Consider the following 13,382-nt stretch of genomic DNA (forward strand, 5'->3'; position numbering starts at 1 on the left):
GTTTGTATATATTTTGTAGCTGTTTCATTCTTCATTACTACCTTCTTTTGTATTTAGTTGATTATTTGTAGGTTCTGCTCTCTACTTCCTTCTCATTTTCTTTTGTGTATATGCTACAAATGTTTTCTTTGTGGTTACTGCCATAGGGATTACATACACAACATCCTAAAGTTATAGCAATCTATTTTAAATTGATAGCAACTTAATTTCAGTCAGACACCCTGACCCCTCCTTTACAACTCCATCTACCCCCACTTTGTTATTAATGTCACAGATTACATCTGCATGTATTGGGTATGTACCCATTAACATAGACCTATAATTATTTTTATGCATATGTCTTTTAAGTCCGGAAGGAAATATTAAGTAGTGTTGCAAACCACTTGTACACTAATGCGAGTTCCTCTATCTGTCTGTCCGTTTGTTTTCGTTGGCAACGCGTATGTTTTCTTACAGCCTCAGCTGCTGTCCAGCGCCCCTTGTTTTACCTTGGGGACTCCCTTTATCAGTCTTGAAAGGCAGATCTAGTGGCAGTGAACACCCACATCTTTAATTAATCTGGAAATGTCTTAATTTCTCCCTAATTTTTCAAGGACAGTTTCGCTGAATATAGAATTCTCTGTTGACATTTTTTTTTCTTCTAACAGCAGTTTGGGTGTATCATCCCATTGCCTCTGGCCTCTGATGCTTCTGCTAAGACAGTGCCTAACAATGTTATTGAGGATTCTTTCTCCAGATGAGTCATTCTTTTGCTGCCTTCGAGATTCTGCCTTTGTGTTTACATAGTTTGATTATATTGTGTCTTAGTGTGGGTCTCTTTGGGTTTATCTTATGCGGCGTTTACTGAGCTTCTCGGATGTTTATATTCACGTGCTTAGTCACATTTGGGAGGTTTTTAGCTATTCTTTCTTCACATAATTTCTCTACCCCATTCCTTCTCCTTAAACTTCCATAATGTGTATGGTGCATGTGATGGTGGTCCCTAAGTCCCTAAGGCTCTGCTCTTTCCTCATTCTTTTTGCTCCTCTGACTTGATATTTTCAAATGTCCTGTGTTCAAGTTTGCTGATTCCTCTACGGACTCAAATTCCTCTGGTAAGAGTTTTCAGTTTAGTTTTGTATTTCTCACTTCCACAATTTCTGTTTGATTCCTTTTTATAATTTCTTATTTTGTTGTCATATGTTGTTTTCTTGATTTCTTTTAATTCTTTATCTGTTTCCTTCAGCTCTTTAGCATGTTTAAGGTAGTCATTTTTAAGTCTCGGTCAAGTACGTCCAGTGCCTGTGCTTCTTCAGGGATGGGTTCTGCCACTTTATTTCTTCCTCTGCATGAGCTGCGTTCTCCTGTTTCTTTGTGTGCCTTGTGATATTTTTGCTGAATGTTGGGCATTTGAAAAACAGCTCTGTCTCCCACTCTTTGCACACTACCTCTGTTTGGGAACAGCCCCACTGAATAGCAGGATCTGCCTCAACCTGGGGATCAGCTCTGGATAGAGGCTGCAGTGTCCTCAGGTTTCTTCTGAGGATGCATCTTCCCTGGGCCTATGTATGTGTTTTTGTTTTTTTTTTTTTTTTTTTTTTCAATTTCCCTGTATTCATGGCTATTTTAAAATATCTTACTTTCCCTATGAATACTTTCAAGCTTCCCTTTGGAATATACCAAGAAATGCATTTGGAGTTACCTTTGTTTTTCTATGTCGTAAATTTAGATTCTGGAATTGGGGTTTGGTGGTTTGATGTGTTGCTCACATGTAGCGAGAACGCCTGTTCCTAAAAGGACTTTGAGATCAAGGAACACATATTTAATCTCCCCTTTGTGCCTTGGTTCTAGTTCCTCTTTCCAAGTTGAATAACCAATTTTTCATTGTTGTGTTAAGTTGGTGCTCTGAAGCTTAATCTCAGTACCCTTAACTCTGAATTGCCAAATTCCGATAAAATGTGTGTGCCCCTTTTTTTGGGTAAGAGAAAGCAGGACTTACCGTCTGCCGGAACACGAATTATATGCCTTGATGTCTCCGTTAAACTTTTACAGAGCTTTAGAAATATATGTCTTTCTTTCCTGAAGTCTCCCCGAGTCTCTCCTTGGGCCTGAGATGTTCTACTGTATTTCTCCACCTGTCATTCTTGCCCCAGGTATGCGTGGGGCCATAGTCACCCTGCAGCTTTGCCCAGCAGTGCCCACAGCCATTTTCCCTGACTTCCTGTCTGAGCTCTGAGCTCAGGGTCAGGTGAAACAGAGATCTGTTCCTCAGGCAGCCCAAGACAGATTAGGACGTTGTAAAAAGGTCTGCTCTGCTCCTCCAGTTCGATGGAAGGAATTGGGAACCAGACTGCTGCTTTCATCAGGCAGCACCATGCTGGGGAGGCACAGGGCAGGGGCACCATGCTGGGGAGGCCCAGGGCAGGGATGAATGAAACACCCCAGAGTTCCTGACATCCTGAATGTGGCTGCTTCTGGGCTGAGCACTCTCCTGTTTGCTGTAGATCATTGCTTGTTTTGCAGAGCTCCTGTGCAGTGTTATAGCCAGTCTCTAGTTGTTTTTAATGTTTCTCTGTCAGGAAGCGAAGGCCTTTGTGCTTCCTCTTTTGCCATCTTGCTATGTCCTCTTCCCATTAGTGGATTTCCTATAGGACTCTGTTTTGTCCCTGGTAATGCTATAGAAGGTATGGGAGTGGGCTGGGTGTGGTGGATTACACCTGTAATCCTTGCACATTGAGAGGCCAAGGTGGGTGGACCACAAGGTCAGGAATTCAAGACCAGCCTGACTAAGATGGTGAAACCCCGTCTCTACTAAAGATACAAAAATTAGCTGGGCACAGTGGCAAGCAACTGTAATTCCAGCTACTTGAGATTGAGATAGAAGAATTGCCTGAACCCAGGCGGCAGAGGTTGGAGTGAGCCGAGATCGCACCACTGTATGATGCCTAGGTGACAGAGTGAGACTCCATCTCAAAAAAAAAAAAAAAAAAAAACACAAAGAAGGTATAGGGATGGGTGGAGGAACAGCCTCTTCCATTCTAGAGAAGGGAAGGGCTTGGCTGCCATGCAGGGCAGCAGCAGCTCAAGATAAGCTGAGTTCCTGCCCTGGGGCTCATGGCCTAGAGGGGAGACACAGACCTACAGGAACCAGGTCCACGAACACGTGTCATCAGAGATTCTGGTGGTGGGTGTAGAGAGCTCAGAGAGTGTGTGATGGGGCACGTGCAAGTTGGGGGCATCCAGGAAGGGGGTGGCAATGACATTTCAGTGGAGGTTTCAGAATGAAGACACGGTGCCAGGCTGGTGGACAAGCATTCTGGGAATGCATATTGGTCTGTGCAAGGGGCCTGAGGCAGGGAGGAACTGAGTTCTAGGGGCAGAAGAAGGCACTGTTCTCAGAGCACTGTGGGCAAGGACAAAAGAGGAGTGCAGTGAAGCAGCAGGGGCCGCAGGTGCGGGTCCAGGCAGAGGCTGCAACAGGATCCTGAGAGCTGTGGGAAGCTCCCAGTGCAGTGGGACCCAGTCCCAGAATAGGGCTGGGGAGGGCTGCACCTTGGCACCTGCCAGGAGAACGTTTTTGTAGCCCCGCTTGTGGCAGATGCAGGTAAGGGTGGTTTTTCCTATCTCGCTCCAGCATAGGTGGCCAGGCCACTGGTGAGGCCTCTCCCCTTGGCACGGGGCACTGTGGCAGTGCTTGTCTGACCTCTCTGGGCCCGAGGACATCCAGCTATGGCCACAGGTGGCACCTCAGTAAGAAAGGGCCAGGAAGTGCCTGCTCCTCGTGCTCTGCCCTGGAGGCCCTGACCTTCCATTGTGCTGTGCCCAAACAGCCTCAGGTAGTGCAGGTCGCCATGGGCTTGCCTCTTTGACTGCCACTGCCCCTCCTCCTCCACAGTGCAGCCATGCTGTCCTTGATTCTACAGAGATGTCGCCTCCTGCTGCCCTTCTGTAAAGCCTGCCTGTGGCATGTGCTTTATCTGCAACGTGTCCTGAGCACACTGAATTCCCAAGCAAAGTCACGAGGGGCTCTCCCATGAGTAGCCCCACGTTACAAATGAGACTTGCCCCCTCGAGGGGTATCTTGCCCACCATCACACGAGACTGCAGGCAGAGCCACGGCCACTTCCCGCCCAGCGCCTTCCTGACCCCTGCTGCCCTAGGAGTGGCCACTCACCAGGACCGACGGAAAGAGTGAGGGAGGACGGGCCAATGGACGTTCCCCAGGGGTGGGGGCCCTGAAGCCTGTGCTTCTCATCCTTTGCAGCCTCAGTTTCCCACATGCTGCCTCGCACTGGAGCTGCCAATGAAATGAACAGATGCTTTCATTTTGGGTGTATCGAACCAAAAATAATGGCACCGATGAATTAATGTTGCTACTCTAGGAATTTTATAGGCTTTGGAAGTACAGAGACATTGTTTCCTCCTTGGCAGGAATGGGCTACGTGAATGAAGAAAGGTATCCACTGTGAAACTTCCGGAAAAACGAGCTACCTTTGTCAGGTTTGTCTGGGACTCTTGGTAGTTGCCCAAGGGACAGAGTCTAAACCTTTTAAAAAGTAAATTGCCTGAACAGAAGTATAAGTGAGGATTGAAAGACTGAACCAGACACGTGCTTCTGTTCCCGTGAACGGTTTGGGAACACCGTTGACATGTGGCTTTTTTAACATAAATCACCATGTGTCCCAAGCTGCTGATGGGACCCTCTCTTAGAGGAGCTGGCAGCTGTGGTCTGTGCACCAGATCAGCACCTGCAGGGTGTGAGAGCTTGAGCGGGCTGTCCTGCCGTTGTGTGAGATAGGAACCACACCTTCTGGAATCATTATGAGGATCGAATCAAGCTTCTGATTCCTAGGGGGGAACACAGAGCGGTTTCAGGTTGAACATTTTATCCCTGGACCTTGGGACGTCTGACTCGCCTTGGAACCTGGCACACTAACATGCTTTTCCTGCTTCTCCCCACTTCCCACCAGCAGCTGCAGCACGGTCCTTGGCAGACAAGGATGAGAAAAATGCCCAACCACGGGAGCCTGCGGGTGGCGAAGGTGGTATACCCCCTGGGGCTCTGCGTGGGCCTGTTCATCTACGTCGCCTACATCAAGTGGCACCGGGCCCCCGCCACCCAGGCCTTCAGCATTACTGGGGTGGCCCCAGGGGCCCGGTGGAGTCAGCAAGCCCACAGCTCTCCAGGGACAGCTGCACATGGGCACGAGGTCTTCTACGGGATCATGTTTGATGCAGGAAGCACTGGCACCCGAGTACACATCTTCCAGTTCGCCCAGCCCCCAAGAGGTAACCACAGGAAGCGGGCGTGGGGTCTGCCTTCTCGAGCTCTCATGGCAGGGCTCTCGGGATCTCCTGCCCTATGCTACGGTGTGGGCTGGGCCTGCAGACACGGACTCAGCTGGGAGTTGTCCAAATGCAGTTTCCCAGAGATGCTGATGCTGGTGTGGTTTGGGGTCCAAGCATCTGAATTTCCCAGGAGTCCCAGATTACTCTTAAACTGGTCAGTAGTGACTAGGCTGAAGGGCAGCTGAGACTTTGAGGGTGTTTGGTGGCCTGTCCACTCCCACACCCACCTGCAGTTCAGGTGGCTGGACCATGATTTAGGCCAGTGGTTGTGTTTGGGGCTTTGTGGGGAGTTCAGGCCCATGGGAGCCAGGAAATCAGGAAAGTCAGATAAATAGCAAAGGCCCCTGGACTTGACTGGGAGCTACCGGGTGGGCCAAGATAGCCAGGGGCAACAGCCGAGAGGGGGCCTCAGCTGGAGAAGTGAGCTGGAGCCTGGGCCCTGTTGGCTGTACTTCTAGGGTGGGCCTCACACCAGGGCAGGCAGCTTCTCCCAAGGGCCCCCTCACCGCCCAGTTCCCCTGCCCTCTTCCCTTGGTTCCCTGATGCCCCTCTCGTGCCTGTGACCCTGAGGTTCACCCTCCATGTGTCTCTAGCCATAGCCAGTGAGAGTTTGCAGCCCCAGCCAGGCAGGTCCCCTGGGTGTCCCGGGCTGTTCTTGGCTGACCTGGAACCTGTTGGGTAGACACCATCCTGTCGTCGCACAGTTCTGCTGGCACTAGACATTTCTAGCTGCTCTCTCCAGAGCGGGGTGGTGTCTTTTATTTACTTTTGCCTCCATCTGCTTTATCTTCTAACTTACCACAGTAGTTAAATACTCAGATGCCATACCTACTGATCTCTAAAAGTGACGTCGAAGCTAAGCATGAAGCCTGCAATGCTTTGGAGCCTTGTCCCAGTGTTATCTCTTTAAAAAGAAAAGTCCTTGCAAAAAGTTTTGTCCCTGACCAGGCGTGGTGGCTCATGCCTGTAATCCAAGCACTTTGGAGGCCAAGGTGGGCGGATCACCTGAGGTCGGGAGTTCAAGACCAGCCTGACCAACATGGTGAAATCTTGTCTTTAAAAAAAAAAAGTTTTGTCCCTGATCTTTTCCGGTCCAGTCTTTGTGTCTGAATTTGCTATGCCTCCTTGTACCCACACGTTCAGACCACTCCTAATAATTTGAAACACTCCATGTTTTAAAATGAAGAAAAAACCCTAATTTTGAGAACCCCGTAATACATCCATTTTAGAGTCAAGGAAATGATATTCCTATTTGCAGTTTGGAGCCATTTATCTTATTCCTCTATTTATTGAATTGGCAAGAATTAACTATGTTAAAATTTAACACTGATGCAGTCGCTTCCTATGTAATTATCTTCAGTAAAGTTGGATTTTTAAAAAGTAGGATGTGGGGCCCCATGGCTTGCACCTGCAGTCCCAGCTACTCAGGAGACTGAGATGGGAGGATTGCTTGAGCCCAGTAGTTCAAGACCAGCCCATCTCTTAAAAAAAAAAAGAAAGGTTTAACCGAATAAATATAATTTTTAAAAAATAATTAATTAAAAAGTAAAATTCTGGCCAAGACATTAGGTATTATACACATCTTGTTCAGATGAACAAAGAGTCAGAATTTAGACAAGGAATAGCTGAAGGGCCCCTGCCACTTGGGGATTGGTCTATATTGTCTGTGTCTGTCTTTCTAAAGTGTATTCATAGTTGCAACTTTTTTTGACATGTTTTCCCCTTAGAAACTCCCACCTTGACCCACGAAACCTTCAAAGCACTGAAGCCAGGTCTTTCTGCCTATGCTGATGATGTTGAAAAGGTGAGGATCATCTCCAGTGTCTCCCTGTTCACCTGTGGAATGTGTTCAAGCCGGTTCTTTCCCTTTGAATGTGGTAGGCTGTGTTCACAAGGAAAGGGGGCTTGGACGGTGCTCCCTGGGCACTTCACGCCATCTGGGTGATGGGAGAAGGGGTCCAGCACGTGAGCCCAGAGGAGAACGAGCCCCCACCGGCCCCCCTCCTCTGTCTCCGCCATGCCAGCCCTTAGTTCTCCCTTGGGGGTCCCAAAGCCTTGGTACAGGTCAGAAGCACAAATCTTACAAACTTACGAAAATCATTATTTGACAGTTTACTTATTCAAATTTTTTGCACTATTTAGTCTTGTGAATTTTGTGTAATATATTTTTAATTTTTTGTTGCTTTTTCTGATTGAAGATAGCAAACATTGACTCAAACAAAAAAAATTAATGTTGTTTGGGCATGGTGGCTCACACTTGGCAATCCCAGCACTTTGGGAGGCTGAGGCAAGAGGATCTCTTGAGCCCAGAAGTTCAAGGCCAGCCTGGGCAACAGAATGAGAACCCCATTCCTACAAAATTTAAAAATTAGCTAGGGATGGTGGTACACACCTGTCATCCCAGCTACTTGGGAGACTGAGGTGGGAGGATCACTTGAGCCTGGGAGGTCAAGGCCACAGTGAGCCGTGATTGTGCCACAGGTAACAAAGTGAGACCTTAATATAAAAAAAAAAAAAAAAAAAAAAAAGTTAAAAACATTACAGGCCAGGCGCAGTGGCTCATGCCTTATAATCCCAGCACTTTGGTAGGCCAAGGTGGGTGGACCACTTGAGGTCAGGAGTTCAAGATCAACCTGGCCAATATGGTGAAACCCCGTCTCTACTAAAAATGCAAAACTTAGCCTGAACCTGAAATTCCAGCTACTTGAGAGACTGAGGCAGGAGAATCGCTTGAACACGGGAGGTAGAGGTTGCAGTGAGCCAAGATTGCACCATTGTACTCCAGCCTGGGGGACAGAGTGAGACTCCAACCCCTCCCCCAAAAAATGCATTTTGCAAAATCCACAAAACCAAATAAATAGAAATTTAATTAAAATTGTCGAATAATGATTTATGTACATTTGCTGCTTCTGTCCAGGCACAGGCAAAACAGGCTGTGGAGAGACTTGTCACTTCCTTTTGGTTCAAGCATTGTTGAAGTCATGAGCTAGGACCCGCTATTGTCCACAAATGCGTCATGATCTCAGACAATGTAGTTCAAGCCGTGCTTTCCTGTAGCTTAGTTAGAAAAGTGAGCAATTCTAGAGTGACCTTCTGGTTAAAACTTATTAAAGTAGACACATTTCGAATAAACTCTGAGGATTTTTAAGGCCTTACTTGGTTGAGTTGTTGACACATTCAAGTGGGACAAACGTCCACGCTCTCCGGGCGACAGCACAGATGTCCCTCTCGCTCCAGACTGCCTCAGAGGCCCACATCCCGGCTCTCTTAGCGTCCTTTGAGGCTGGTTGATGTGTATGCAAACAGGCCTCCATATTCTTCTCCCCATTTTTGCTTCACACCCACGGCGGTGTCCACACCAAGGCCCTTGGCTTTGCTGCTGAGCAGGGTAACTGGAGAGCATTTACGTCAGCACGTGCAGATCCTCCTTGGTTTTTCTGGCTGAATGTTATTGCATGGATGCTGCACATTACCTCGTGGAACCAGTCCCCTACTGAAGGACATTTAGATAACGCCCAATCTTTCTCTCTTAACAGTAGAAAAAGGCTGCACCTGACACATACTTCATTACTTACACATGCAAGGGGCATCTCTCAGATGAATTCTCTTCTTTTTTTTTCCCTGAGATGAGGTATCTCTCTGTCACCCAGGCTGGAGTGCAGTGGCACGATCGCAGCTCACTGCAACTTCTGCCTCCTGGTTTCAAATGATCCTCCCATCTCAGTCTCCCAGGTAACTGGGACCACAGGTGTACACCACAATGGCTGGCTAATGGTTAAATGTTTTGTAGGGATGGGGGTCTTGCTGTGTTGCCCAGGGTGGTCTTGACCTGGGCTCAAGTGATCCTCCCACCTCGGCCTCTCAAGATGAACTACTGGAGTGGGATTTCTGCGTAGGAGGTGTTTTTCCCTTGGACAGATGCGGCCCACATGTCCCCATAGAATCATACCTGTCTACAACACCCAGCCGCCTTCCTAGGCCTTCACTCTCATGCACTCACTGACATAGGGCCTCATCCAGCCTTGGGCTCTCCAGCACTCTGGCAGGTGAAGTGGCTCCTCCATGTAGGTGTCATGGGATTTAGCGCTGGGAGCGACCCCAGGACTGTCTAGTGCTACACCTTTGTGATGTCCAGTGGAGCTGAGGCTCACCTGAGATCTCCCGTGAGGGTTGGCACAGGTCTGGGTATGGACTTGGGTCACCAGGCTGCAGTAGAAGAGCAGGCTTATTCTCCTCACCTCTCCTCTCCCTTTCACGTTTCAGCTCGTCCCCTTATTCCCACACACCTGCCAGTACTACTTGTGTCACTGTTTCCTGCAGATTTTGAAAATTAGAAGAAGAAAATATTTATAAAAGCAAGGGCTATGAATGGTGGCTGACACCTGTAATCATAGCACTTTGGGAGGCCAAGGCAGGTGGATCACGAGGTCAAGAGATCGAGACCATCCTGGCCAACATGGTGAAACCCTGTCTCTAAAAATACAAAAATTAGCTGGGCTTGGTGGTGCATGCCTGTTGTCCCAGCTACTCGGGAGGCTGAGGCAGGGGGATCACTTGAGCCCAGGAATTCAAGAGTAAAAATTAGCTGTGATCAAGACACTTCACTCCAGCCTGGGAAACAGTGAGACACTGTCTCCAGAAACAAACAAAAAAAAACAAAAGGTGTAAGCAGCATGTGTGACCCTGTATGCTGCATTTGACAGAGCCCGTAGGCTGCCTTTGGCAGACCCCGAAGGCTGCATTTGACAGACCCCGTAGGCTGCCTTTGGCAGACCCCGAAGGCTGCATTTGACAGACCCCGAAGGCTGCATTTGACAGACCCCGAAGGCTGCCTTTGACAGACCCCGAAGGCTGCATTTGGCAGAGCCCGTAGGCTGCATTTGACAGACCCCGAAGGCTGCATTTGACAGACCCCGAAGGCTGCCTTTGACAGACCCCGAAGGCTGCATTTGACAGACCCCGAAGGCTGCATTTGACAGACCCCGTAGGCTGCATTTGACAGACCCCGAAGGCTGCATTTGACAGACCCCGAAGGCTGCATTTGGCAGACCCCGAAGGCTGCATTTGGCAGACGCCGTATGCTGCATTTGGCAGAGCCCGCAGGCTGCATTTGACAGACCCTGCTTTGCTCTTACCATGTTCACAGAGCGCTCAGGGAATCCAGGAACTACTGGATGTTGCTAAACAGGACATTCCGTCTGACTTCTGGAAGGCCACCCCTCTGGTCCTCAAGGCCACAGCTGGCTTACGCCTGTTACCTGGAGAAAAGGCCCAGAAGTTACTGCAGAAGGTGAGCCTGGCCACTCCCAGTGCCATTAGCCAGCCCCCAGGGGCTACAGATGACACAAACACCTGTTCTCTCCCCAGTGCCACACAGCTAGGCAGGACACAGATGCTTCTGAAGAAAAGTTGGCAGCATCACCTTTAGGTGAAGGGATGGCAGGCAGATGATACTTTGTTCCTTGTGACATTTAAAGTTATTTGTGTTTTTCTAGAGTGAATCAGTGTTTTATAATAAAGAGAGCAACTTTATTTTAGAAGTGTACTGTGGGGCCAGGGGCCATGACTCGTGCCTGTACTCCAGTACTTTGGGAGGCCAAGGCGCATGAATCATTTGAGTCCAGGAGTTCAAAATCAGCCTGGCCAACATAGCAAGACCCCATCTGTACCAAAAACACAAAAAATAGCTGGGTGTTGTGGTGCATGCTTGTCATCTCAGCTACTTGGGAAGCTGAGGTGGGAGGATCGATTGAGGTCAAAGCGGCACTAATCCGTGGTTACACCACTGCCCTCTAGCCTGGGCGGCAGAGCGAGACCCTGTCTCAAAAACATAAAATAAATAAAAGTGCATGGTGCCTTCCAGGAACTTGGTCCCAGTCAGAAGCACATGTGTGCTGAGCCCCGGTGCTGCAGCTGAAGCCTGCTTGTTTCCCATGGCAGCTGCTCATCATGCTCCTGGTCCAATGCTCAGACGTGACTGTTGAAGGGGCCCTGTAGCCTCTTCCAGCCCCTCTTTCATCAGGGTCAGTGCCCAGCACTCAGCAGTGGGTCCTTCTCACCCTCCATGCTGCCTCCTCCATTTACCTGTGGGAGGACGGCACAGGGCATGCCTGTCAGGGTCCCTCACAGCATTGGATTGTGGGTCATGCATGTAGGTGGGGTGTGCAGAGGTGCTGAAGCATCTGTGGGTAGATCTTGCTGAAAGATGGGCAAGGAAATACCCCCAGAGACCAGCCAGCCCTGGTGCATGGTGCCTTCCAGGAACCATCTGCCATGGAGGGCTTCCTGCTCCTTTATCTCACATCCCAAAGCTGGGCAGTGTTTTGGAGCCCAGCAGGCCCAATGTGCCCCAGCTTCCCCCAGTCTATGCAGTCCCCAGAGCCCTTCTAAGCCCCAGCAGGCTTAGGACAGGTTCTCCAGAGCAGCACAGGGCCTCAGCACACCCTGGTGGTAGATTAACTTGCTGAGGATTAGAGAGGCCTGAACACACGCATGGAACTTGGCAGGTGCCCCTGGGGTTCCGTTACTGCCTGCCGAAAGCATGATGCGAAACCACTGACTACAAATTCTAAAGGACGAAGAAAGCTGGTCCGAGTGCGTTTACAGCTAATTGATAACAACCAGTTACAGATTTTTTAATTCTTCTCCACCCCCACTGCTTCACTTGACTGACTAGCTAGCTAAATAAACATTAGTTCATTGTAAAGGACGAAGAAACGTCTCTCTTTACATTTAGGTGAAAGAAGTGTTTAAGGCATCGCCTTTCCTTGTAGGGGATGACTGTGTTTCCGTCATGAATGGCACAGACGAAGGTAAGGGGGCAGGAGGTGCCTCTGCAGTGGGGTGTGCAGGGAGGTAGGTGGGGGCGGTGTTGCTACTTCTGACTGCCCCCACCCTTGCAGTGGGATGTGCAGGGAGGTGGGTGGGGGCAGTGCTGCTGCTTCTAACTGCCCCCACCCTACCCTGTGTGGGGCGGGAGGCACCTCTGCAGTGGGGTGTGCAGGGAGGTGGGTGGGGGCGGTGCTGCTGCTTCTAACCGCCCCCACCCTACCCTGTGTGGGAGCCTCCTCCCCGGTCAGCTGCTGAGTGTGGAATCATGGATGTTACAGCCCCATTCTGATTCACAGTTGACATGTCACAAAAGGGTCTTTTTGGGGCCAGTGTCAGAGACAGATTCTTATCTTGACCAACTCCAAACCTGGCATAAATGAAGTTTCTGGAAACAAAGCAGTTTTGGAGAGAATCTCCAGTTGCCGCCACATTTAGAATGTTGTTGCATTGTTAATTCTGAGAGACATTTAAGGTTTCTCACTAGCTCCTGCTAGCTCTTCAATATGACCTCGAGAGTGAGCGTATGTGGAGGGGGGAAGGGGAGCATTGGGTTCTTTTTCTGCTTCTTCCAAAAAGGAGGCCAGTGATAACCAAGGAGAGATGTGGCATCTGGCGGAGTGCTTTAGGGTTCAGTGTGCTGTCCCCCAGCACAGTCGGCTGGACGCTGCTGGCTTCATTTATGAGAAATGTTTCCTTCTGCCCAGTGATGCGAAGGCTGGGTATAGTGCAGAAGTGGTCCCTTTGTGCTCCCCAAATCTGAACATGGTCATTTCACGGTCATGTGTGTTATGCTGTCAGTATCTCACGTGATTAAAACGCTGTCTGTGACACTCCTGCAGGCGTCTCGGCGTGGATCACCATCAACTTCCTGACAGGTGGGTGCGCTGCGGCACAGAGGCCGGCCGTTCACAGACACCTGCTGAGGGCTCTGCCAGGCCTTTAGAGAGCAGGAGCCTCATTTCTGCTCTCTAACATAGCCCCTCAGGGTTTTGCAGTGTTGCTGGCTGACTGTAGGGTATTGGGGATGGGTGGGGCCGCCCACCTGGCTGGCAGGTGTAGATGCTAGGAGCGGGTGCTTCTCTGCAGGCCTGGGGCATTTTTCTCCCAGTGCAGCGCCTGCCCTGTCCCCTGCAGAACATCCAACAGGAGCCCCATCCTCTCATTTGTAAGAGAAGTAATGAATCAAACCAGTCCTGTCCTCCAATATTAAATGTGATGTGGAT

The 13,382-nt window shown here is 49.5% G+C and overlaps 1 protein-coding gene across 8 annotated transcripts in view; it reads left to right on the forward strand.

Annotated features, from left to right (window-relative positions):
- ENTPD6 (ectonucleoside triphosphate diphosphohydrolase 6) overlaps nt 1-13,382 on the forward strand; it is a 33,941-nt gene that overhangs the window by 7,282 nt on the left and 13,277 nt on the right. For 4 of the 8 annotated variants that reach the window (XM_035298527.3, XM_078371578.1, XM_035298526.3 and 1 more), the window contains 6 exons: nt 4,411-4,479; nt 4,950-5,268; nt 7,056-7,132; nt 10,475-10,618; nt 12,065-12,140; nt 12,999-13,034. In XM_035298527.3, coding sequence (XP_035154418.2) covers nt 4,426-4,479; nt 4,950-5,268; nt 7,056-7,132; nt 10,475-10,618; nt 12,065-12,140; nt 12,999-13,034 — 706 coding nt within the window. In that variant the 5' untranslated portion in view covers nt 4,411-4,425. The remainder of the gene's footprint in view (nt 1-4,410; nt 4,480-4,949; nt 5,269-7,055; nt 7,133-10,474; nt 10,619-12,064; nt 12,141-12,998; nt 13,035-13,382) is intronic. The other 4 variants (XM_035298529.3, XM_078371580.1, XM_035298528.3 and 1 more) reach the window with 1 other exon arrangement.

The sequence above is a fragment of the Callithrix jacchus genome, chromosome 5 (genome assembly GCF_049354715.1).
Source record: "Callithrix jacchus isolate 240 chromosome 5, calJac240_pri, whole genome shotgun sequence".
NCBI lineage: Eukaryota > Metazoa > Chordata > Mammalia > Primates > Cebidae > Callithrix > Callithrix jacchus.